The sequence below is a fragment of the Acromyrmex echinatior genome, chromosome 13, assembly GCF_024713525.1.
Source record: "Acromyrmex echinatior isolate Ae372 chromosome 13, ASM2471352v2, whole genome shotgun sequence".
NCBI classification, from domain to species: domain Eukaryota; kingdom Metazoa; phylum Arthropoda; class Insecta; order Hymenoptera; family Formicidae; genus Acromyrmex; species Acromyrmex echinatior.
Window position 1 is genome coordinate 9,441,689 of NC_141864.1, and position 24,676 is coordinate 9,466,364.

A 24,676-nucleotide genomic window follows, 5' to 3' on the forward strand; every position below is an offset into this window, starting at 1 on the left:
AATGTCCTCTGAATTTATTTTATTAACTACTGCCACATTACCGTGTCTATCGTGATGTAAACGAGTATCTTGCCGCAGCCACGTAATTTGCGTCCGAATATACTTTAACGAAAAGTACCTTGCGTGTTTTATCGTAGATTCCTCTATTCCTTTCTGTTTGAAGGCGATTTTATCTCGGTGGTCATTTTGTGGCGAGGAATTAATTTTATGTCCGTCATTTACTTTTTATAAGCATTCACAAAATGCTCGAGGAACAAGAGGGAAAAGAGATTTTCTTTTGTTTCAGATAGCATGCAAGGACGCGAAGCGCATTGTTACAAGGCGGCTACAAGGCGATGAGAAGCCTGAATGGAGTCAGAGGAAGCCTCAGAGCCCCCTGGGGCTCCCACCAATGTTCCATTGACAGAGCAACGCAGCCGGGTCAATCTTGTCACTGCACTTAAGCCGATCTGAAATCGCCACCCATCTCATCATTTACACCAGATCTGCATTTAGTCGCGATACTCCGGAGAGAGCGAGATAGAAGAGAGAACAGCTTATCCGATCATCAGATATCCGATCAGATACGTCCAGACGAGTTGAACACCCGTATTGAAACCGATATAGTGAAACCCATGCCAAAGATCTACTTACGCCAATCGATTTACATTAGGGAATCCCGATAATCAATCGCGAGAAGCGGTTTCATCGCGTCGAGGTAACGGAAGAAGAGAGATATCGGGTCGTCGAGATGGCGGCGCCGGTGATCGAAAAGAAGCGTTTCTTCTGCCGAGAATGGGCCTTCACGAAGCTGTCGCACTGCCTGGAGCAGAGGCCGCAATCGAAGACGTGCGGTGCTCTGATCGTAGGCGGACCGGGAAGCGGGAAGACGGCTCTCTGCGCCGAATTGGCGTGGCCGTCAAGCGGCGCTTCCGCGAGGCATCAGCGGTCGCTGAATCGTCGTCTGCTGGCCCGACACTTCTGTCAGGCTAGAAGCGAGGCCTCTCTGTCGCCCGCTCAATTTGTACGGTCTCTGGTGGCCCAGCTGCTCCAGGCGAGCTCGGACGGCTCTCAACATCGAGCGTCATCCACGCCCATCTCGCCGGCGACATCCGCGAATGCAGCCACGACCACGGTCACTACAACGATGCTCACGACGACGGCGACGGCGACGACAACGACGACGACAATGGCGGTGGCGATGCCTACGACGACGACACCGACGACGACGACGACGACGACGACGACGACGATCGTTGCAACTGCTCCGCCTCTCACGTCCAGGGAGGCCGTCGCGGAGGCCTACGCCGAGAAGCTGCGGACTGATCCGGAGATACAGGCCGCGTTGCAACCGGATGTCCTGGACCGAGATCCGGACGACGCTCTGAAGAAGGCTCTGCTTTTCCCGCTGTTGGAAGTCGAGCCGCCAAAGAACTGTCTCTTCTTGCTAGTGGACTCTATTGACGAAGGCCAGACGTTGAATCCACCGCAAACTGGCACTAGGGACTCCCGGAGAGAAAATGATAATGTCAGTCGTACAATAGCTGAATTGCTGGCTAATCATCACCATCTATTCCCACAATGGCTTTTGTTAGTTTGCACCGCTCGACGACAGAGTAAGACTATATCGCGTATGTTCACCGGCTTTCGCAAGATCTCACTGGACGACCTAAGAAAGTCCCAGGTCGTTAGGGATGTTCAGCAATATATCCTCGCGCGGCTGGATCAGGAAGACGCGCTTAGGTAACAACAGGATTAATTATTGTGCATCTAGGACACTTAATTCTCGTCAACTATTTATATTCTTTGTTATCTGCTTGAATAAATTTTTTTATTAATCTTTCGCCGGCAACCGGACTCTTTAAAAGCATCGATATTTTGATCGTGAATTTTAGTAGATAATATTTAAATCTGTTGAAAATAAATAAAATCCGACTTTTATGATGGTTAAACTCATTAAAACTTTAACAAATATAACCAGAATTTTTTCAAATTTATTGTATATTCCGGAATAATAAAACATTTGTTCTGTTTTTTGAAGATCTCTATTGCTGATGGAAGAATTAAAATTTATATCGTCAAATAGTTGAAACAATTCAATTGATACATTTGCATTAATTTTATTGACAGTCATTTTTGAGAAAACAATTGAGAAAAGATAAAAAAATTCTCTTTTCAATTCTTTTTAATTCTCTGAGAGAAAATTATATTCTAATGAATGAAATATGTTAAACTTACACATTTAAACGGCACACAAAAGTTTACGTTTATTAACAACAATGATATTTAAACTTACATTTTACTTGTCACTCGTGAGTAATCGTTTCGCTAATACTTCCATAAACTACTTTCACAGGCAGCACATCTCGCGTGACACCGCCGAGATGCTGAACCAGCTGCACATAAAGAGCAACGGCTGCTTTCTGTATCTGGAGAAAGTTCTTGACGGCGTGGCGGAGAATTTTATTGTTCTGCGCGAGGTGCGAGAGATACCGGGAACGCTGAACGGCCTATACCTCTGGCTCTGCCAGCGACTCTTCAGCAGGAAGCAATTCAGCAAGGTGCAGCCTCTACTCAACGTCATACTCGCCGCCAAATTGCCCATCACTCAAGAGATTCTGTACGAGAGCGTGAAGACGGCCTGCGTCGGCATCACCGTGGAGGACTTCAATCGCCGGCTCCATTTGCTGCGACGGGTGATATCGGTCTCGCGTGCCGGCGCATTGATGCTTTTTCATCACAGCTTCGCCGAATGGCTGCTGGATGTGAAGCACTGCACCCAGAAGTATCTTTGTTCGGCCACTGAGGGTCATGCCATGCTGGCAGCCTACTACACTCTACGCGGTCCCGAGCTTAATCCCGACGAGATCTGCGTACTGGCGCAACATCTGCAACGTGTTATAACGAGCATTCCGGTTAACACTACGTTGGATGTCTACACTCTTCAAGTACTTTGGATGATTGGTAGTAACGCGCCCATCGAAGGCTGTTATCTGGATAGCTCCGAGTGCATTCTTTGGCCCAGGCAGGATGTTAAACTTTTGAAATTACTAATCGACACTGGCGCTAAGCCCTCTGAGAAAACGATTGATGATGACGCTAGCAAAGATGCTATTTCTTCTAGTCAGGTAGTATTCTTTTTATTAAAATAAAAATTTAATTTATTTAAGATAGTTAAAGTTCATTTTGAATACAAATCTATTTTTAAAACCTCTCGGGATGCTGTGTTGAATATAATATTAATAAGTATCTAATTATGTTGGAAACATGAAAACAGGAAATTATGATAAAATACAATATCTAATCTAGTTTTTTGGGGTCAGTATACTATTTTGATAAGAGAGAACAATGCGACTCATAGAAAATTTCAAGCATTATTAAGTTCCATATGTCGTGTGGTATGACTCAGAATACATTCGATAACGCTACACCATAGTTTACTGATTATTATGGAAAATATTTGTCATAGAAATTTTGTAATTAAAAATTGTAGCGACGGAAAATTTAATCTCACGTTTCCTACACAAAGGTTTCGCAAGATGTGAGCCCCATTGATGAATCTCCGAGTGAACCACTAACAGAGCTTCTCGGTGAAAGCGGAGATATCAATCAAACAGACTCTTATGGACGAACGGTGTTACACACTTTAGCCGCCGATGGCAATGCATCTCTTCTGGAATTGGCGCTTGCAGCCTGTCCTCAGGTATGCAAACTATAATTTCAAATTAAAAATTTTAATTAATTAAGAGAGCTATCATCTTACACATTACAAGCTAAATAACCAAGCGTACCAAAATTATTAATTATAAATTTAATTTCCAATTTTGTACATTTTTCTAAAATCTTGTTTCCAAGTTTTGCATTTTTTTTTTGCAAAGAATAGTTTTTTGAGTTAAATGTCATCCATTTTTAAAAGTAAAACATCACATCTATTTTCATTTTTTTTCCATGTAATACTATAGAAATAACTTGATGAATTTCAGGCAAAATTGGAAGCGGTCGATCGTAATGGACAAACGCCACTGAACTTGGCCGCCAGACATGGTTACTCGGATGTGGTGCGTGTTCTTTTAGCTGCTGGTGCGAGGGCGGATCACGCAGACTGTGACGGCTGGACCGCCCTCAGGGCCGCTGCCTGGGGAGGGCATACTCAGGTATAATTAGATTAAGTGGCGAATTTCTAAGAACATATGCAAGTCTCATTAACTCCGCATTATATACATGTAAGAGATAGTAAGACCATTAAATTACAGAGCTCGCGAGTCGTAAATGAAACAGGTGTTTCTCACGAGTTCTGTTTCAGGTGGTCGAGCAACTTCTGAAGCACGGGGCTATGGTAGATTGCGCGGATTGGGATCAACGAACTGCGTTAAGAGCCGCCGCATGGGGCGGTCACGAGGATATCGTTAAGGCTCTCTTAAAACACGGCGCGGACGTTAACAGAACAGACGATGAAGGTAGAACTGCTTTAATCGCCGCGGCATATATGGGTCATAATGAGATCGTGGAACATCTTTTGGATTTCGGTGCTGAAATCGATCACGCGGACAGCGACGGCAGAACTGCGCTCAGCGTTGCCGCGCTATGTGTTCCTGCCAATCACGGATACGTAAAGGTTCGACCGAACACATGAATAACACACACATACGTATAACTATATAAAAAAAGCTTATATTAAACTATAATATAGTTCGGTATTGTATTATCTTTAGCTGTATTATCTGAGAATTTTTGAATTTATTGATAATTTGGTACAATTCTGTTTTAATATGGTGAAAATGGTTTTGATTAAAATAATTCATATGTAATATAAGTAAAATTTAATATTATATTAGATGTATTACATATATTAAACAGATTATATTAAATAATAATATATATTGTATGTTAATGTATATATTGTATGTTAATTTTGTCTGTCGCAGGTAGTCACGATACTTTTAGAGCGAGGTGCCACCGTAGATCACGAAGACAAAGACGGCATGACTCCGCTGCTAGTCGCCGCATTCGAGGGTCATCGCGACGTTTGTGATTTGCTTCTGGAATTCGACGCGGATATGGATCATTGCGACGTCACTGGGAGGACGCCTTTGTGGGCGGCCGCGAGTATGGGACACGGCTCGGTCGTCAAGCTCTTACTGTACTGGGGCTGCTGCGTCGACACTATAGACAACGAAGGCAGAACCGTTCTCAGCGTGGCCGCTGCCCAGGGCGGCACGGACGTCGTGAAGCAATTGCTCGCCAGAGGTACATTGTAGAATTAGTTTAACTGGCGCAAGCATATTGTGCTTGATCTCTGTCTCTCCATCATAAGTGTATAAAGAGACGTAATTTCTACGTAAGGTCTAGATGAGCAACATAGAGACAATTCTGGCTGGACTCCACTACACTATGCGGCGTTCGAGGGTCACGTCGATGTTTGTGAAGCATTACTGGAGGCTGGCGCGAAGATTGACGAGACGGACAATGATGGAAAGAGCGCTATTATGCTCGCAGCACAGGAAGGGCACACGTCATTGGTAGAGAGATTGCTGAAGCAACACAACGCGCCTATAGATCAGCATGCCCACGATGGTAAAACCGCTTTAAGGTATTGTGCTGATGTAATAATTTATGATGTTATATACTGTTATACAATTTATTTTAAAACTCTAAAATTTAAAACTTTTTAATTATCTTTTTTAATTAATCGAGAAAAAACTACGATCGCGTTTTACAGACTTATAATCCAAATAGTTTGTAAAACACAAGTTATAATTTGTGCATCTTTTGAGAAAGGCTTTTTCTTTTAAGATAGCTTTAGATGTTTCTCTACTCTCTAATAATTAATGAAATAAATCTCTTTAATCTAAACAAATAAGACTGTAAATAAAATTGTAGACATTTTTTAATGATTTTTTCTCTTACACATTTATAGACTCGCGGCTCTGGAAGGACATTATGATACAGTGAAGATATTATTATCTCATAATGCTGATGTTAACGCGAAAGATGCCGATGGAAGAAGCACACTCTATATACTCGCGTTAGAAAACAGATTAGCTATGGCGAGGTTTTTGCTCGAACATGCGAACGCGGACGTCGAAGGTAGAGATTCAGAAGTAAGTAATTATCAGTCGCGTTGGAAGAAGATACTCAATTTATTTTAATATCTGATTCGCGTTTTATATGTATACGCCTGGAATTGATAGTTATTATATTTGTGTTCTATAGGGTAGAACGTCATTACATGTAAGCGCCTGGCAAGGACACGTGGAGATGGTAGCATTGTTGCTAACCGAGGGTGCAGCTAGCGTGAACGCTTGTGACAATGAAAATAGAACACCGCTTCATTCGGCTGCTTGGCAAGGTCACGCAGCGATTGTCAGATTGCTCTTGGAACATGGTGCCACTCCTGATCACACTTGCAATCAAGGTGCAACGGCTCTAGGTACATTAATCATGAACAATATCTACAATCATATGAATAAACTATTCATTGACTATATAAAATTATTTTTTTATAACTTAGTTGTAGTTCTCTTATAAAAGGATGTTAGATGATAGGAGAATGCAATTTTTAGGTATAGCTGCTCAGGAAGGACACGAACACTGTGTTCGGGCGCTTTTGAACCATGGAGCTGACCCTAATCACTCCGATCACTGTGGACGTAATGCCATTAAAGTAGCCGCTAAAAGCGGTCACGATACAGTTGTCAGGCTGTTGGAAGAACATTCTGCGAATCAACGCAGTTTGAGGCCTGGTATCAATGGAGGTTAATTGATAGTCTCGTTTTCTATTAATTCATTGTCAAACTTGTATACATTTATAGCATTTTCAATTGCAGTGAGTTTGAATCAATCTGAGGTCGATTAATGACATCACATGCTCTACTTTAGTTTCTGATTGAACGAGTTTATGGCACTTTCGGATTAATCAATTTCGATTCGATTCAAATCCATTGAAAACACTATTCGAAACAAAACACAGCTAATCGTTTCTTTCTTTTCTGCGAGAGATAAAATTCAAATTGTTGAATCTGAAATTATTTTAATAGAATTTTGTTTCTTTTATTTATGATAATAAATTTTTTACCGAAATCTCTTTTGATATGTTAATCGAAAATTGAAACAGTAATGTAACATTGCATAATTTCTAGGTGGTAGTAGTAGTGCTACTTCTGTCACATCTAATTCAACGGCTGAGACTAAACCTTCATCAGCAATTCTAAATCCTCTATCGACGCAATACAGTCCAGCGGAATCGCCAGACTCGACAAAACGACGCAGTTGTGTTTCTTTGGGTAACAATTCTAGCAACAGCAAATCGAGCAGTAATTTAACTGGCAGCACTAAGAGCGATCAAGGAAAATTCAATCAGAACTCGATGGTTAATTGTCAGGTAATTAAAGTACGTGACAACATTTCATACCCCTTATTGAATGATAAAATTAGAACAATTTATTTCATGACTATGTTATGATTAATATTATGTAACTCTTATAAAACATAAATTATTTAGTTTTTTTTTTAAATATGTCTTGTAAATTATTTAATTCTTACAGAAAATCTAAACTGCTTAATATTTTTTCATAATTTTAGGCACCGTTATCTTTCACTCAACAACTACAGCAGTGCTCAAGGGGAGCAAAGAGTCGACCACTCAGCAAACTATTGTCACCTTTGAAAAGCGAACCGCAGAGTCCAATATACGCCTCACCTCCACACTCTCCGTTAAGCGACAGTCTTATTCCTTATTCACCTACAAACACAAGTCCACCTAGTGCTCAAACGGCAGTTAACGTGATACAGAGTCAACTGGGCGTATCGTTGCTAGCAGCAAATCCAAATATGTCGTATAAAACGCAGATGGGATACAATCATACGCCCGTCATCTACGAGCCTATCAACATCAAAACTGAGATTATTGACAGGAATAACATTAGTAAGCCATTTGAATTAACAAACGAAATGTTGGGCTTGAATATTGGGAAAGATAAGGAGAACGGGCATGATGAGAAACGAAATTCGGCTGACACGCATTTTACACGAGACACTCATATGAGAATAATTTTGGGAAACAGCGGCGCTGGCGTTGGTAGAAATGTCAAGCACGTTTCTGATCACACACCTGGAAGGTAAGCACAATTAATAAGAAATAAATTATATACACAAGTAAGCACTATACTAACACTCTAATTATGTTTACCACAGCATATATAACTAACGTTTTCTCGTGCAATGTTTTTGTTCATCTACGAGACACGACATCAGAGTACATTTTAGAAATTGCAAATTATTTATAGGCATACGTTCACAAGACTCAGCGAGTGTCAGTCAAACGTCATGTACATTTGTCTTATGTTTCACACGTGCACATCATCCACAAAAATCATATGTACATAATTCCATCTTCTCAATCGAAATTTTATTAAAAAACATACTTATTATCTTAATTTTTTTCAATGCGATTCTTTAGACTTTGCAGAAATCACAATGGTCGTATAAGGAAGACACACCGCTTCATGAGCGATAGGCTTTCCTTCCTTTTTCAACCCTCCCGAGCGAAAAAAGATAGAATATGTAGTCAAGGAGGACATACGACAATGTTAGACATATTTATCATGCTATGTATCAATTGGTTTTAACATTGTTTACTTAAAAATGTATTGCTTGATCAGAAGCAAATACATGTCACTATAAAGTTATTCTTTTTTTTTCTAAAATTTTGATACATTATTACTTTTCTTTTTAATTTACATTTAACTTGTCATGTCAACTCTTCGATGGAACAAAATAATATACATGTATTTTATTCGTAAGCACATTTTATATAAAGTATCACTATATTTCATTTCAGTGCAAGCAATGTAAAACCAAAGCGTAATGGTTTGGTATCCAACCCAGCCATGAGATTAGTAGCAGGCGTTAGAAATGGAATTGAGAATGCTACAAATAGAAATAAGCCTATTACAACACGTGTAAATGGATTCCAATGGAAGGCGGAAGCACGCAAGGAAACTCCCTTGTAGGGACAGGTACATACTTATAATAATCTCTATAAATTTACGAGCAACAGCAAATGACTTAGTGTCGTTTAAAATCATTTAAATAGTATTTCACCAAATATAGTTTGCACTTGAATTTAGCGTGCCGATTTATTAGCGTAATTATAAAATAATTTTAACATTTTTAAAATATTTTATTATTTTTAAATTGAACGAAACATTTTTTGATGAATTATCTTTTATCAATAAACTGCGGATATTTATAAAAAAAACTTAACTGAATATTTTGCATATTTACAGATGGCAATCTCAACCTTTTTACTTTATTTTTTTAATAACTCTAACGAACTACGATCGACTACTAAAACTGTCCGATGGTTAATATTCAATTAAGTATTTTGCATAAATATCCGCAGTCTAGTTATCATCTCATACAATGGCGTAATAATAATTAGTCTGTATTAGTGGATATATGGTCTGTATTAGTGAATTTATATACTTATATAAATACCATTATATAAAATATAATTAAGAAATGTATTTATTTTTGCTGCCACAGGCTGTACCTCATGGATTGTCTCGGCGAAGAGCCACGAGCCAATACCGTAGATGGCGATCTGCCGCGAACAAAAAGCGAAAGTCAATAAACAAATTTTTCTCTATTTATTTGAGCAAAATCAAATTACCTCAAATAAAAAGGAAAAGGAAGGAAGAGTGAATATTCTGATATGATATGAACAACGGAAATCGCGTAGCACACAAAACCAAATATTAATTTGCATAGGGAAAATATATTTAGACATAGATATGTAAACTAAACAAAACATGACTTTGTATAAATATAACGTTAATGGAATTATTTACTGATCTCACTAATATATTACGTGCATACACATATACACGCATTTGTATTGGGCGTGTGTATGTGTATGTCTGTACGTGACGCTTATACAGAATATCGCAAACACTGCCCAATCTCCGAATCGCCGAGGAAAGAAGGTACTTCGGTTTGCAACAGTCGGGAGTAAAAACAGCAAAAATTAAAGTTTGTTATCGAGAGAAATTGATCAGCTTTTGAGGTATTCTGTATATATACTTAAAAAATTATTATAAAAATTTTGAAGAGAGAAAAATAGAGAGAAAAAGAGAGAGAGAGAGAGAGAGAGAGAGAGAGGAAGAAAACCTTTAGTCGTGATGTAATGCCAGGTTAAACGATAACGTTTAATGGTAAAGTTTAACAATGAAAATTTCTTCAGAAGACTGGATGCAAACAGAATGCATATGTGATCTTTTAATGGATAACTTTAAACCGAAAGAATAATATTGTAAAGATATGTATAAATTATATTAGAAGAAAAAGTTAAAGAAGAAACGATATTACGGACTCATTACAAATACGTAAAGTTATGGCCTGAAAATGAGGAACGTGTGTAAATACCCCCCTCGTAATGTTTCATGCAACATATTTATTATACTGTAATAGGTGCGAAATAAATAAAATTAGAAAAAAATATTACACATAATTATCAGCGTAATAATTTGTTGCTTCATATTAATTGTCATCGTGTTTCCGCATAATATCCTATTCAATGATAAATTACTTAAGTAGATGAATATGGCGATACACCAAGATGATTTATGATAATAAGTTTCTATTTACTGACACAAATGTTGTTCTGTTTTTGTTATTCTCTGAATGATAAGAAAGATAGAAGGACGTTGTGTCGATTTGTCACTAAATGGAAAATACCTAACATCATCATAAAAAGGTAATAAATAATTTTTCTTATATTTCTTAATAAAATGAATTAAAAATTTAACAGTAAATAACAAAGATAGCAGTAACAAAAGCTTTTTTCATTTAATATCATTAATACTTCCAAAATTTATAACGTTTTTGTTCAAGCAGCCGTTTGAGTTCTTGAAGCAATTTTCTAATTATCCAATTATGCTGTTTAACATATCTCACCGTTACTCTAATGTCTTATCTTCCTCCAGTCTGTTGTACATATTCATTCTCAACCACTGTCCGGACATCTTCAATTTGGAAATAAAATAGCAGAGTTGTGCAAAAGGTTTTCGAGGCCCTAGTTGCTATAGGGCTTAGTGCAAAAGTAAAGAGCCTTCATCTATTCATGAATAATACGCTTGTGTATATACGCTTTATATAAATAAGCGGTTACGCCTTTCTTAGAACACATACATTTACTTATAGGTAAAGTATTAAAAACTGAAAAATAATAAAGAATCATTTATCAACTATTTTGTTCATTATTTGAACTTTAATAATGTCAATGTATTCAAATAATAACTGCTTGTTAAGTTACAATGATTGTAAGGCAACTATTGATAAATTGCACGTATAATCTTATGATAATCTTATCATGAGGAAATAAAATACGAAAGTTATTTGATTAAGCAAAAAGATTGCATTTCCAATATTCATTAAAATATAATAATAAAGATTCCATGATTTTAGATATGCGAAATTGAATTGGACAGAAATTAATTTGGATAGAAATAATGAAAAATATAGTTATGACTTAATCAAAATTTCGAGACCTCTTATAAGACTAAAGGCTCTACTTCGAGGCATCCATTGCACTCCTTTTATGCACGTGTGAAAATAGTGAGTAAAGACAAGTAAATTGCAACATTTAGACAGTACCTATTTCGTCGTCAAGTACGTTTGTTTCCTGATAAAGGTACCTCTTGCTTTAGATAACATATCTTTGGAAAACTTCTTAAGACAGCGTTTCTTGTACAACCATTCAGTATTTTTCGAATTTTCTCAAACTCAAGTTGTTTTTTAGAATATTATTGTAATGTAAACAAATTTTTTTCATTGTGAAAAGAACACATTTTTATTTATATGAGGTAAGTATTTTATAAATTATTCAATATTTTGAATTTTAATCTTGAATTTAATAAATTTTAATTTAAATATAGAAAGAATAGGATAGGATATGATAAGACAAAAATAATGAAAGCATATTATTTAACAATAGATAATTCTTAATTAGACTAAATCGAATATTTGTAAACTTTAAACATTTGCTTAATTGTCTTTTGTTACTCATAAATAATCTTTATTTGAACATAAGCTTCTAATTGCACAGCTTTAATTTGGATTGTGTTTTAATTCTAGTTATAAAACATTTTAAACAAAAATTTTTTATTTCTAATTTCGCTTAAAAAAGATTGCTAAATTATAGGTTGCTTCCCCCCCCCCCCTTCTTCCGATTATAAAATACAATTTTTAATTATATTCCTATGTACAGCGTATTTTACAAAATCAACAACAATGTCTAAATTGATATCATTGATATTTTTGCTGTCGAAAAATAAGTTGATAATCATAACATTGATCGGTGTGGTTATTGGAACGTCGTGCGGTTTGGGTCTTAAGAATTATAGCGGAAGAACATGGTCTCAACGAGATATTATGTACATCAAATTTCTTGGAGAGCTATTTCTTAGAGTGGTAAATTGTTTAATATTACCACTCATCACGTCTAGCATTGTAAGTGCCACTTGTAATCTCACCAAATCTGGTAAGTTTTTTAAATCATCAAAATTCTTAACGAAATCTCACGCGCGCATACACACACACACACACACATACACAAACTCTTTACTTTTACTTACTATACTATATTTTTATATTAAAAAGGAAAATTAAAGAAAAAATTAGATATAAATTAAATATATCATAAAACATTTTTTACATGAAGAACTATAGAAAAATATTACAAGGAACGAAAGTTGCTTTCTTTAGAGTCCGTTATAATTACACAGGACCTATTGGATTCATGGCATTGTGCTATTATCTGACGACTACTACGATTGGAATAACTTTATGTGTTGTACTTGTTCAGACAATACGGCCGGGCGAATTAATGAGGGACGAGCAAACTATAAGTACACCAACGTCCACGAAAACCTTTGTAACAGTGGATACAATTCTGGATATGTTTCGGTAATTAAATGATGAATGCATGTTCATTATTATAAGCTTTATACTGTCATACTTTTAAAACTTTTTTTACAATATTAAAATTAATAAAGGAAAAGGTGGTTTATAGCCTTTCTTAATATCTCCGCTATCAGATAACGGATTTCAAGGATTATTATATCTACGGAACGATTTTATATGTTTAATAGCTCGCCGTAACAAAATGGCGCTAATATAAGTCAATATATGATGTATAGCTAACTTTTAACGTATATTTTTATTTTTGAGCATTTCGAAACATTTTAAGATACACGTTTAAGATACATGCATCTAATTTAACGGACTTACTTTGAGCTTTTTAACAAATGGCTTAGGAATAATTTAAATAGATTATTTAAATAGATAAGACAAATTTTTTATGTATTTACATCGCCACTACCGCTTAATATAATTCAATATACAAACGTTTCGGCTTACAAAGCCTTCTTTTGTGATAATAGTATCACACACATAATCTTAACAAATAATTATTTAAAAATATATTTATTGTAACAGTGGCGATGTATCTAGTTATGATAACGAAAGCATAGCATGTTTTAGCATCTAATTATATATACTTCTTTAATTATCATAAACTTCCCGGGAAAAAATTTTACATATAATTATATATAAAATTATATGTAATTATATAAAAATGTAATTATATGTAATTATATAAAAAATTAACATATTTTATATTTAATTATATATAATTATATATAAAATATGTCCATTTATACGACATTTTTTCCCGGGTTGAGTATTATGCAAGGGCAAATCAATAAGTGTTAGTGAAGACGCAAGCTTTTCACAAAAATTGTTCAACGTAATCCCCTTTTAGGAGGATACACGTTTTCCAACGCTCCAGCCATTTTTCTAACCCCTCAGAAAAATACGATTTGTCGAACTCTGCAAAATAGGCCTTTGTTTCGGCGATGACCTCCTCATTCGACGTGAATTTCTTTCCACTGAGCCATTTTTCCAAGTTTGGAAACAAGAAGAAGTTACAGGGGGCTAAATCTGGAGAGTACGGTGGATGCGGCAGCAATTCGTAGCGCAATTCGACCAATTTGGCTTTGGCGACTGCGGAGGAATGAGCCGGTGCATCGTCCTGATGGAACAACACTTTTTTTTCCGCCAAATGGGAACGTTTTTTCTTCAATTCAACATCGAATCGGCCTAATAAGTCAGCATAGTACTGCCCCGTGATAGTTTCTCCTTTCGCTATGTAGTCGATGAAGATCACGCCTTGCGCATTCCAAAAAACAATGACCATCACTTTTTCAACCGATGGGACCGTGTTGGCCTTCTTCGGAGCATGTTTGTCGGATAAGGTCCACTGTTTTGACTCCTGCTTGATCTCCGGTGTGTAATGAATCCATGTTTCATCAACGGTTACGACTCGACGGAAAAACTCGTTCGGATTGCGCTTGAATAGGTCCAAACAGTACTCTGAAATTGATAACCGCATTCGCTTGTTGTTCACCGTGAGGAATCGCGGCACCCATCGGGTCGACAGATTTTTCAATTCCAAATTATACAAAATAATGCATGCCATTTGGTACGACATGCCTACGGCCTCTGCTATTTCATGCATATTCGTTCGGCGATCAGCGAGGATGATGTTGTGGACTTTTTCAACGATTTCCTCAGTAAGCACGTTTGCCGGGCTGCCTGGACGTTCCTCAAAAACAGACGAACGACCACATTTGAATTCCTTGAACCAATATCTGACGATTGTCATAGATGGTGAAGAGTTCTCATAGACGGCATCCAATTTCGTTTTTATTTCTTCGCATGTTTTTCCATCCAAAACTAAGAAACGAATCACGGATCGATATTGCTCTTTTTCCATTGTATCGGAAAACATCAGACACGCTCCCTACGAATTGTTGCCAAATCAAGACTATTGTATGAATCACTGAAATTTTGTATGGCATTGTTTGAAAGATGGTAGTACATGATGGTAATGCCAACTTGCATCAGCAACGCCGCCTGTCTTGAAACACGGATATTTATTGATTTGCCCTCACTATATATGTAAATTAAAATATACATTTACTTTTTGCTAATATAATCCTGAATATGCTAATAATATTTTGTTTTCGAAGTTTTTAAATTGAAATAGTTATTCAATAAATCAAACAAGAAAAATGCCAATCAGAGCCAGCTACGTGTGCATCAATACATTTTTTATTATTGTATAACAATTAACTTAAACGTTTTAAGTCCATTTTTAAATCATTCTCAATAATATAGATTTAATTACTAACTTATTACATAAATTTTATTTTTATTTAAATAAAGTTATTGCAGAAAGAACAGTAAAATCGAGAAATCGATGAAATGTCAATGTTGTCAAAAGCATTGGTAAGCTTCTTGCAAAAATAGACTCATATTTGGATCTTGTTTGTCAGAAATGTTATACAATAACAGTAAAACTGGTTTCTCAATATGATCGTGACATTATATTTACTATTTAGGAATGAACATTAAAATCTAACTGCGATATTTTTAATTTTTATATGATTAATATTAATTCTTTTTGTATACGGTTACTTTTCCAGAACTTTCTTATGACTTTGTTAATTCTTGATAAAAATGACTCACAGCGTATTACACCGAAAGAGGAAAGAATTATTTGTTAATTTTAAGAATATTGTAAGATTATGTATTAATTTTTAATTTAGAACGACATTTATATTATTGTATGATGGCATTGAAAATGACTCAATTGAAATTGAAACGTTTGTTTTATTTTATTGTATTTTAATTGTTTTTGTATTAAGTTTTCTTATCTGAATTATAATTTTTTATTTGCGTCATTGGCTCTTTGCCCTTCTTTTATACTACCTTTTGCTTATTACTACAGAGCCTTTTATATTACTTTTAATTTTATGTAATAAGTTACTATAAGCTGTCAATCTATAATTCACGATATATGTACTATAGATTTAAAAAAGTAATTTTGTGTGTTTAAAAAATACCTAATAGTTTCTAGCGGAGTTCAAAAACACTTTCTGTATAAAAGGAGTATTTTTATATATATATATATGTATATATATATGTATATATATATATTCAATATATATATATATATATATATATATATATATATATACATATATACTTTTTTCTTACAGTAATCTTATACCCGAAAATTTAGTACGTGCATGCATGTATCAGGTATGTTTAATTAGATAATATAATTTTTTAATATTGGATTATATTATCTCTCTTTCAAAAGTCTCTTTCCTTATTACAGCACCTTAAAAATCTTAAAACTATAATATTTCCTTTATTACAGTATCAAACCGTTTTAGAACAACCAGCCAATGCATCAGGTACTGCAACACATACTAGACATCATATATTTTCACTTGCTTGCTTTTCTCTTTTTTTCAATTTTATTAAATTGTTTGTAACTTGCTAATCACGTCTTCGTCTATTTAATTATTTTAGATTTTTTTAGAATGTTATTAAAAAGAATTTATTTTTGAGATGATACTTTTTGGAGCCGCAAATAACAAAAGAAGCTTTATAAGTTAATTTTGTGTCAATTTTATACAGGTTTGTGAGTAGTGTAAGAATAAAAATTAAATTTTAAATGATGCTTCTCAGCTATTTGTGAAAGTTTATACACAAAATGAAAATATAAGATAATTGTAATGTAATTACTTAAAAATTACGTACATTTTATGAAAGCATATTTTTAATTCGTTACAGTACCAATAGAAGAATGGCCCATAACGAGTGAATATGTAGTAGGAACAAATGTCTTGGGTTTAGTATTTTACAGTCTGTTAATAGGTTTAGCAATTGGAAAAACAGGTGAAAAAGGAAAGCCATTGTCGGATTTTTTTACTTCCTTGGCCGATGTCACGATGAAAATTATGAGATGGGTAACATTGTACGTTGCTGCGCAAGTTAAAGTATGAAACTTCTTAATATAAACCAATAATATAATCCAATAATAAAAAATATGTAACATATAGAATATATTAGATTACACATGAATAATAAAACTTTTTTATTTAGGTTGGCACCAGTAGGTGTGACTTCCCTTATCGCTGGTCGAATGCTAGAAATAGACGATTTTAGCGATATAATAAACCATCTTGGATTTTATATCTTAACAGTGTTCGTTGGACTAATACTGCAGGGTTTTGTGATCCTACCGTTCCTTCATTGGATCATTACGCGTAGATCGCCGTATAAAATTATATCCAAGCTTGGCCCGTCTTTTGCAGCAGCCATTGGAACATCGTCAAGGTATAAAAAAAATTGATATGCAAATAAGACAAAATTTCACGTTCTAATTAAATATATAATTTAGCACCGCCACGGTTCCTTACACAATAAAATGTTTAGCAGACCTCGGCATAAATCCCAAAGTAACAAATTTTATTATACCGATTGGAGCAGCAATAAATATGGATGGAATAGCGCTGTATGAAACTATTGGGGCGATATTTATTATACAATTACGTGGACTGCAATTTTCATTGTTGAAGATAATAATTATCAGGTCAATGATTAAAACATTTTAGTAACTGACTGAACGCGATTAAATTGCGACGTCTTCTTTTTTGGAGAAATATTCTGTATAATTTGAAGCAATATGAACTAAATCTTTTAATTCTTTAACTTTAATTTTGTAACTTTAATATTTTTATAGTGTTACATGTACGGTATCCTGCGTGGGCGCTGCCGGTATACCCAGTGGTGGTTATATGATGTTAATAATGGTGTTAAATTCTATAGGAGTACCCATTGAAGATGTTTCACTGATTATCGCTGTCGACTGGTTCATGTAAATACGATATCGTTTATGTTTAAGCTGAAAAGTCATAAATTTACAAATATATTTCATACAAATTTCATATTCATTTCATAAATATATTCTGTGTTTATTATGCAGTAAAAAAAATATATTTTGCAGCGATCGTTTCAGAACGACAATCAACATTATAAGTGATGCGCTTGGTGCAAGTATTATATCTCGTTTTTGCAAGAAATATTTGGAAGAGGATTTGGAAGACGATATATATCCACTGGAAAGAAACGTTTGCAATAAAATTCCATATCCATGAACATTCCGATATCGAAAATTAAAATTTATATATATATATATATATATATATATATAATATTTTTAATTATAATATTTTATTATTTTAAAAAATAAGAAAATGTAAGTCTTAATCTTAAAAATATTCAACTTATACTTATTATCGCAAAACGACCATAATTTACAGCAATTTACATTGACAAACTTTGCATTGTGATAATTTAATTTGTTGAACTAAAGTTTCTTTAATGTAACGCGTTCATTGTGCTAAGTAAATAGAAATGAGTAGAAAAATGAAAGATTAAAAATTGTTGTAATATATTTTATTGAAAAATATTTATATATATTTTTATAATTAAGAAAAAATATATTTATATATATTTTCACGAATATATATATATATATATATATATATATATATATATAAAATCACGAATTAAGATATTCATTGTGCGATAAATTATTTCTTTGTGCCTAACCTAACCTCACTATCGTGTTGCAACTTACAAATATCGTTTTGTATGTGTTCATAATTCATAATATATAAATTATATTCATGCTCTATAGATAATTTTGTATAAAATAAATTAAAAAAACTTTAACTGCTAAACAATAAAAATCTACAATAAATTTTTAATTTATTGTAGATTTTTATTATTTATATTTATTATTAAAAATATATATCGTTAAAAATTACTTATACAACACATTTGTTTTTTTTCAGTGTATTCTTGTAAAAATGTCAAAATGCTTATAAAATGATTCTTTGATAGGAATTCGATGATCGTTTATGAATTTTTCTGATCAAGTTGAACAATTACGCTTTTTACTTCCGTGTATGCTTCAAGACCATATTCTCCAAGTTCTCTGCCATGTCCTGACATTTTGAAGCCACCAAACGGCACTTGAGGAATTATCGCATTATATGTGTTAATCCTGCATAAAAATTAATAATGAGATTAATTTGTATCTTTTTTTAGGGCTTTATTCTTTACAATATTTCCAAATAACTTACCACACAGTACCAGCACGAAGACCTTGCACTATATAATTGGCCTTATTAAGATCATTCGTTAAAACTGCAGCAGCTAATCCATAATCGGTATTATTAGCGCGTTCAATAACTTCTTCTAAATCATGGAACTTTAGGATTTGCTGAACTGGACCAAATATCTATCAAAAGAATGTAGATTTTATTTCAATTCCGATATGTTACATTACGTCTTACAAACAATTTGAATGCTTACCTCTTCTTTAGCTATAGTCATATCGTCTTTAACATTTGCAAATACCGTTGGAGCAACAAAGTAGCCTCTATCGCCAATGCGTTCGCCACCTGTTACCAAGTTAGCGCCTTGATCTTTACCAGATTGTATCATATTCATAATTTTATTTAGCTGATCCTCGTCAATCTTAAAAAAACAATATTAATAATATAATAATAATATCGTTATATTATTGATTATAAGATTAATAATACGATATTAATTATATATCGATTGATATTGGCATCTAATTTGTAAAAATTCAAATATACCTGTGGCCCTTGCTCTATTTTCAAATCAAATGGATCTCCCACGGTCTTAGATTTAGCTCGAAGTGCACTTTTTTCAACGAATTCGTCATAAATATTCGATTGAACAAAGATTCTTGATCCTGCACAACAGCATTGACCCTGACAAAAATTTAATTTTAAAATAAGCGACATACGAATCAAAGAAAGAATAAAGAAGAGATGCCTATGCGTAAATGATACATCAAAATAAATTACCATATTAAAGAATAATCCAAAATGTGCTGTTTCCACTGCTTTATCTACATTGACATCTTTAAGAATGATATTAGGGGATTTCCCACCTAATTCCAGCGTAGTTCTCTTTAAATTACTTGCAGCATTTTGTTTTATTAATTGACCGACTTCAGTAGAACCCGTAAATGCGATTTTGTCGACTCTATTATGAGTAACTAACGCTGCACCGGTTTTACCATAACCGGGAACGACGTTAACCACTCCATTGGGAAATCCAGCTTCTTTAGTCAGTTGGGCCATATAAAGAGCCGTTAATGGAGTCTGTTCAGCAGGTTTTAGAACAACAACGTTTCCTAAGGAATAAAATAATGATTCTCATTTTATATACCGTAGAATTTATATCTCCAAAGATTTCGTTTTAATTACAGTGAAATAAAAAAAGCAACGTTTTATAATAAAATATATGATTTGTGCAGTTACCTGTAGCTAAAGCTGGTCCTAATTTCCACGCCGCCATTAAAATAGGGAAGTTCCACGGAATAATTTGACCACATACTCCTACTGGTTCGTGTCTGGTATAAGCAAATATTTTTCCATCGGCTGGGATTACTTTGCCATGATTCTTATCAGCCCATCCTGCATAATATCTCAACACAGCAATGCTCATAAGCACGTCCACATTATACGCATACGAATAAGGTTTACCGTTGTCTAAAGTTTCCAAGGACTGAAATTATAAGAAAGGATAAATTAGCTCGCTTGTAAAAAAATTTGGACGATCCGAATATTCCAATAAATTTTATTCGATCCAAGTTCTAGTGGAAAAATTTTATTGAAATGTAAAATTATTTCACATTTTAGAATACTTTTCAGCAAAATTTCGGAATTTTAGAAAAATTTTAGTTTAATTTAAGCGATTTTTAATTGAAAAATTCATTTTCAGCAAAATTTCAGAAAAATTTCAATCTTCAGAGAAATTTCAGCGATTTTTCAATATGTTAGCTGAAAAATATGAAAAATTCACTTTCAGTGAAATTTCAGCAAATTTTCAGCAATTTCGTTTAAATATTCTAAAATCTAAAACGTAAAATAATTTCAGTGAAATTTTTTCACCAGGGAATAGTTTTTGACCTTTGAAAAGTTTTATGGTAATTTATTCTAAAAGTATTCTGAATTTTTTTTTTAAATAAATAAGTAAAATTCGATAAAAAGATACATGCTACTTAAATATTTATTAAATTTTTTAATGAAGAAAACGATTATAGAAATACCGCGTAATAAATTACTATGTTCGCAGTATAAGAAAAAAACACTTTAACATTTCTGACACACAATTACGAGAAATAATTGATTGAATAAATAATTATATTTTTTACGTATAGATTATTGTTAGTTACTGTTAATATTAGTTCGTTTAAGAAAAAATATTCGCAAAATATCTTATCCTAATTATCTCTTTGCTAATTATTAATTTAAAAGAAAACGGTATCGTAAAAGCACGAATAGTTTGACTTCTAAAGATTATCTATCATTTGATCGGTAATTCTAATTCTTGCATATATCAAGTATCGATATTGCATATTACCGCAATATATTTCTGATCGCGTTCGATCAAATCTGCCAATCTGTTCAAGAGAACTCCCCGTTGAGAAGCGTCCATTGTTCTCCATGGTGAATTTCTTTTGAAAGCCTTATTAGCAGCCTGTACCGCAAAATCAATGTCTGCACTATCACCTTCTTGTACTTCAGCGATTATCTCGCCCGTAGTGGGATTAACGGTAGGGAAGGTCTTCTGGCTCTTCGATTTGTGCCATTCATTATTAATGAATATCTGAAACGAAGTGAAATACAACATATTACTCTTTTATGCAACATATTACTCTTGTAATGCGTTTCTTATCTATCGTAGCACAAAAAAAAATACATAATACATATAGTTCTGTTTTGTTGTTGATAAGAATGTTACATATATACAAGATATAAAGCTTATAAAAATAAATTCTTCGTTTCTAACTTCGCGTTATTGCTTACGATTAATTCACATCAAGATTAGAGGATATTATAAATGATGTAATATTTGCACATTATATAATATTTGCAAATAGATGTTATTAACATCTATTAATATTAATAGATTCTTATTTATTATCATTTTTTAAGTTAATTGAATATGTGCATATATCAAACATTCCAACCTTGTCTTTTTATACTATACAGAATAACAGTTTCTTACAATAAGATATAGAATAATATAGAGAAGTTTGACTTTTCAGAAATTAAATTATTTTACTTATGTTGAACAAAAGAAAGTATTCGAATCTTTGCTTATATAAATTATAGTTGTTATCAGCAAATGCTAAAATCTCCATTAATCTCTAGATTTCGATCCCCGGGAAATACATTTCAGGCTTCCTTTAAAAAATTCACAAAAATTCGATTAGATAATGCGATTGCTATTACCATTGAAAAATGAAATTGCTATTACATTGTAAAATGAAAGTCGTAAACATATGTGATCATAAAAAAATCTGTTTATATTCTACAGATTTTTATTTATAACAATTTAGACTTTCTAAAATACGTTTATCTAGATACGGTGAATACTAAGGTCACCTAGGTTCTTCAGGTATTTTTTTTTTAATAACTAATTAAGAAAAGGATAACATGAGTTAATTCACGTGAATTCACGTAAAAACTCCCTAATAATACAGTTGTTTGCTTATACCTACGCAATTTACATAACGTATATTATGTAGCTTAGAATTCAAATTTGATTGAAGAATTATATATATAAAACGCATACGTTAATTGTTACCTATTAAAATACACTCGTCAAAATAAATGTGATAAATAAAATATAAATTTAATTAAAATACAAGAAATAGAAAAACAGAAAATAGAAAATAGGTTTAATAAACTAGCAATAGAAAAATATAGAAAGTAAAAAATTATATATTAAATTAAATTATAAATCAAAAATATAAAATTGTGAATTAAATTAAATAGAACAAGGAGCTACAAATTATAAATTAAATAGAAATTAAGTGAAATCTGACGAATTATGTTTCAAGGGCTTTAATGTTAACAACAGATCAGCAGTTGCAAATAATCAAGCCTTATCATATCAAGCCTTATCAAATTATTTTAGTGAATCTTATCTTGAAAGGAAAAAACACCACACAATGAAAGAAATTGAAGTCCATTTACAGTCGAAGAAAAAATTGATCAATATCCGTCCGGGATCTCGGAATAATTTCTAATATTGTGGACACAAGACTTAAAAAACAACAATAATCTTTATCCTTTGAGCAAATTAAAGATAACTTTGACCAATTTCCGATTAACTTAATTAGTAATTAATTCAATTTAAAGCAAAATTCTTAATTTATACATAGAACTGATTTAATTTCATTTAATTTAATTTTTCTTTCTACATTTTAAACAACATAATTCCATCCACGTTAACAAAATAGTACAGAGATAACTGAACAAATTAATCATTGAGTAAATTCGGAATTAAATTGACGCCAACGGTCTTCGAGTTACAGTTGCTGCGAATTAGTATTTATTTGACGGCATTTGCAAACTGTTGTAAACTTTTAACTTTGTGCGTGTGACTTTCGTAAAATTGTCTCCGTGGCACAAGGTCACGAATGTTAGAAAATATGTTTACCATAATTATCAATATCGAAGTTCCATCGGTCAATTAATTGATACTGTATATCACTCGATTTCCGCCGCTAATTTCACTTGAATAGCATAACCGATTCTTAAATTTGACAAACGTTGCTACATTTCCGTTAATATATGCTAACATATGCAGTTCGCGTGAAATTCAGGATGACTGGTAGAAATGCATTGGCACTCAACCGATTCGCAAGATAAATTCCCATTATATCCATTATCAGAAGTGTAGATTAATTTTAATTTTGCGGTTCAACTTACTTTTTATCTTTTAGAACATTTAATCCTATCTATAATTCAAGCCTTAAACCATGTTCAGATTCTCATCCAAGTGTTACCAAAGTATCATTTTAATTGAATATTAACCCTTATTTTTAGCATTTTTATTACATATATACATCTTTTGTGTTTTGGATTAATTTTTATTACATTTACAAGTATATAAAAATTATTAAGCAATTTTTACATATATTTTAACATCTTTAGAAAGTTGTATATTTACAATAAATTGTATATAAATTGTTATATACAACTATTGCGTATAATGTTGTAAATAAATTAAAGAAAAGAAATGCGCAAAACATGAAAGGTACGTATTATACGTTAAACAAAGATAAACTGATTATTTACGAAGGATGGGAAGCTGAAAGAGTCTTTAGAATAACGGCGGAAATGTTTTCCGAACGGATTGAGAGGTCCATCAATAGGTTTCCAAAAATATCCACAACATATAAACCTCTATTTTGCTTTTACTAACGTTTTTATCCACTCTCCATTAATATATTATTTTTACTCTTTTCGAAGCTCATGAGAATTTTAAAGAATTTGGCACAAACACTACATTCGTATCAGAGACCGTGACATGAAATTACGTAGTACACTTCATAATAAATGCATTCTTTGTTATATCATCGTACTTACACCAGTGTACAGAATTGGAGGGTTTGTATCCGGTGCCGGCAAAGCGACAGACGAGTAGCGTCGCAGACAATGAAATCTCTTTAGCACGTGCAACATATCGCAGCGAAATGTTCTTTCGGTTCGGAAGGAGACTGATCTGAGCCAGCTCAATCAGCCAGTTCCTCGTTCGCTGGCTGACGCCAACCTTTTCTCCCGCTCCACAGAAACGAGAGATCTAGTAATTCACTATCCCCTCGAATGCGCGTGCTCTATTTTATTTATCGAGCTCAACAAAGGACTAGTAACATTAC

The 24,676-nt window shown here is 33.4% G+C and overlaps 4 protein-coding genes across 7 annotated transcripts; 2 read left to right on the forward strand and 2 right to left on the reverse strand.

Moving 5' to 3' along the window:
- Window positions 1–613: 613 nt before the first annotated feature.
- Window positions 614–10,489, forward strand: LOC105148302 (uncharacterized). 4 transcript variants are annotated; one of them, XR_015547185.1, is made up of 16 exons: window positions 614–1,722; window positions 2,336–3,107; window positions 3,509–3,682; window positions 3,963–4,133; window positions 4,283–4,594; window positions 4,905–5,226; window positions 5,323–5,569; window positions 5,897–6,080; window positions 6,193–6,409; window positions 6,543–6,734; window positions 7,119–7,369; window positions 7,561–8,096; window positions 8,438–8,566; window positions 8,819–8,996; window positions 9,267–9,441; window positions 9,526–10,489. XR_015547185.1 is itself a non-coding variant. In XM_087412634.1 (15 exons), exons 1-14 carry the CDS (start codon window positions 731–733, stop codon window positions 8,988–8,990), a joined length of 4,671 nt encoding a protein of 1,556 aa, XP_087268760.1. In that variant the 5' UTR covers window positions 614–730; the 3' UTR covers window positions 8,991–8,996; window positions 9,526–10,489. The 4 variants fall into 4 exon arrangements, 3 of the variants coding, with proteins under 3 accessions (XP_087268760.1, XP_087268761.1, XP_087268762.1); XM_087412634.1 differs by lacking the exon at window positions 9,267–9,441; XM_087412635.1 differs by lacking the exon at window positions 9,267–9,441 and having other exon boundaries at window positions 7,119–7,360.
- Window positions 10,490–12,452: 1,963 nt separating this feature from the next.
- Window positions 12,453–18,443, forward strand: LOC105148299 (Excitatory amino acid transporter 1). Its single transcript, XM_087412638.1, has 9 exons — window positions 12,453–12,520; window positions 12,701–12,945; window positions 16,104–16,146; window positions 16,268–16,304; window positions 16,687–16,870; window positions 16,999–17,232; window positions 17,297–17,488; window positions 17,639–17,773; window positions 17,903–18,443. The coding sequence occupies exons 2-9, from the start codon at window positions 12,779–12,781 to the stop codon at window positions 18,051–18,053; spliced, it is 1,143 nt and encodes a 380-aa protein (XP_087268764.1). The 5' UTR covers window positions 12,453–12,520; window positions 12,701–12,778; the 3' UTR covers window positions 18,054–18,443.
- LOC147907619 (histone-lysine N-methyltransferase SETMAR-like) lies at window positions 12,968–15,919 on the reverse strand. Its single transcript, XM_087412639.1, has one exon. It carries the CDS (start codon window positions 14,828–14,830, stop codon window positions 13,769–13,771), a length of 1,062 nt encoding a protein of 353 aa, XP_087268765.1. The 5' UTR covers window positions 14,831–15,919; the 3' UTR covers window positions 12,968–13,768.
- Window positions 18,444–18,740: 297 nt separating the features above from the next.
- Window positions 18,741–24,622, reverse strand: Aldh (Aldehyde dehydrogenase). Its single transcript, XM_011059948.2, has 8 exons — window positions 24,387–24,622; window positions 21,367–21,612; window positions 20,262–20,508; window positions 19,803–20,134; window positions 19,569–19,706; window positions 19,279–19,443; window positions 19,047–19,204; window positions 18,741–18,967 (listed from the first exon to the last, which is right to left on the reverse strand). Exons 1-8 carry the CDS (start codon window positions 24,480–24,482, stop codon window positions 18,820–18,822), a joined length of 1,530 nt encoding a protein of 509 aa, XP_011058250.2. The 5' UTR covers window positions 24,483–24,622; the 3' UTR covers window positions 18,741–18,819.
- Between the last annotated feature and the right edge of the window lie 54 nt (window positions 24,623–24,676).

Bases quoted from the DNA above. Each gene is read 5' to 3' on its own strand.
- LOC105148299 (XM_087412638.1), top strand. From the start codon at position 12,779: ATGGCATTGTGCTATTATCTGACGACTACTACGATTGGAATAACTTTA. The intron at 12,946-16,103 runs GTAATTAAATGA...TTTTTCTTACAG, and splicing joins ACAATTCTGGATATGTTTCG to TAATCTTATACCCGAAAATT. The intron at 16,147-16,267 runs GTATGTTTAATT...CCTTTATTACAG, and splicing joins TACGTGCATGCATGTATCAG to TATCAAACCGTTTTAGAACA.
- LOC105148302 (XM_087412634.1), top strand. From the start codon at position 731: ATGGCGGCGCCGGTGATCGAAAAGAAGCGTTTCTTCTGCCGAGAATGG. The intron at 3,108-3,508 runs GTAGTATTCTTT...TCCTACACAAAG, and splicing joins ATGCTATTTCTTCTAGTCAG to GTTTCGCAAGATGTGAGCCC. The intron at 4,595-4,904 runs GTTCGACCGAAC...TGTCTGTCGCAG, and splicing joins CCAATCACGGATACGTAAAG to GTAGTCACGATACTTTTAGA.
- LOC147907619 (XM_087412639.1), bottom strand. From the start codon at position 14,830: ATGTTTTCCGATACAATGGAAAAAGAGCAATATCGATCCGTGATTCGT.
- Aldh (XM_011059948.2), bottom strand. From the start codon at position 24,482: ATGTTGCACGTGCTAAAGAGATTTCATTGTCTGCGACGCTACTCGTCT. The intron at 20,509-21,366 runs GTAATATGCAAT...TTATAATTTCAG, and splicing joins GCGATCAGAAATATATTGCG to TCCTTGGAAACTTTAGACAA. The intron at 18,968-19,046 runs GTAAGTTATTTG...ATTTTTATGCAG, and splicing joins CTTCGTGCTGGTACTGTGTG to GATTAACACATATAATGCGA.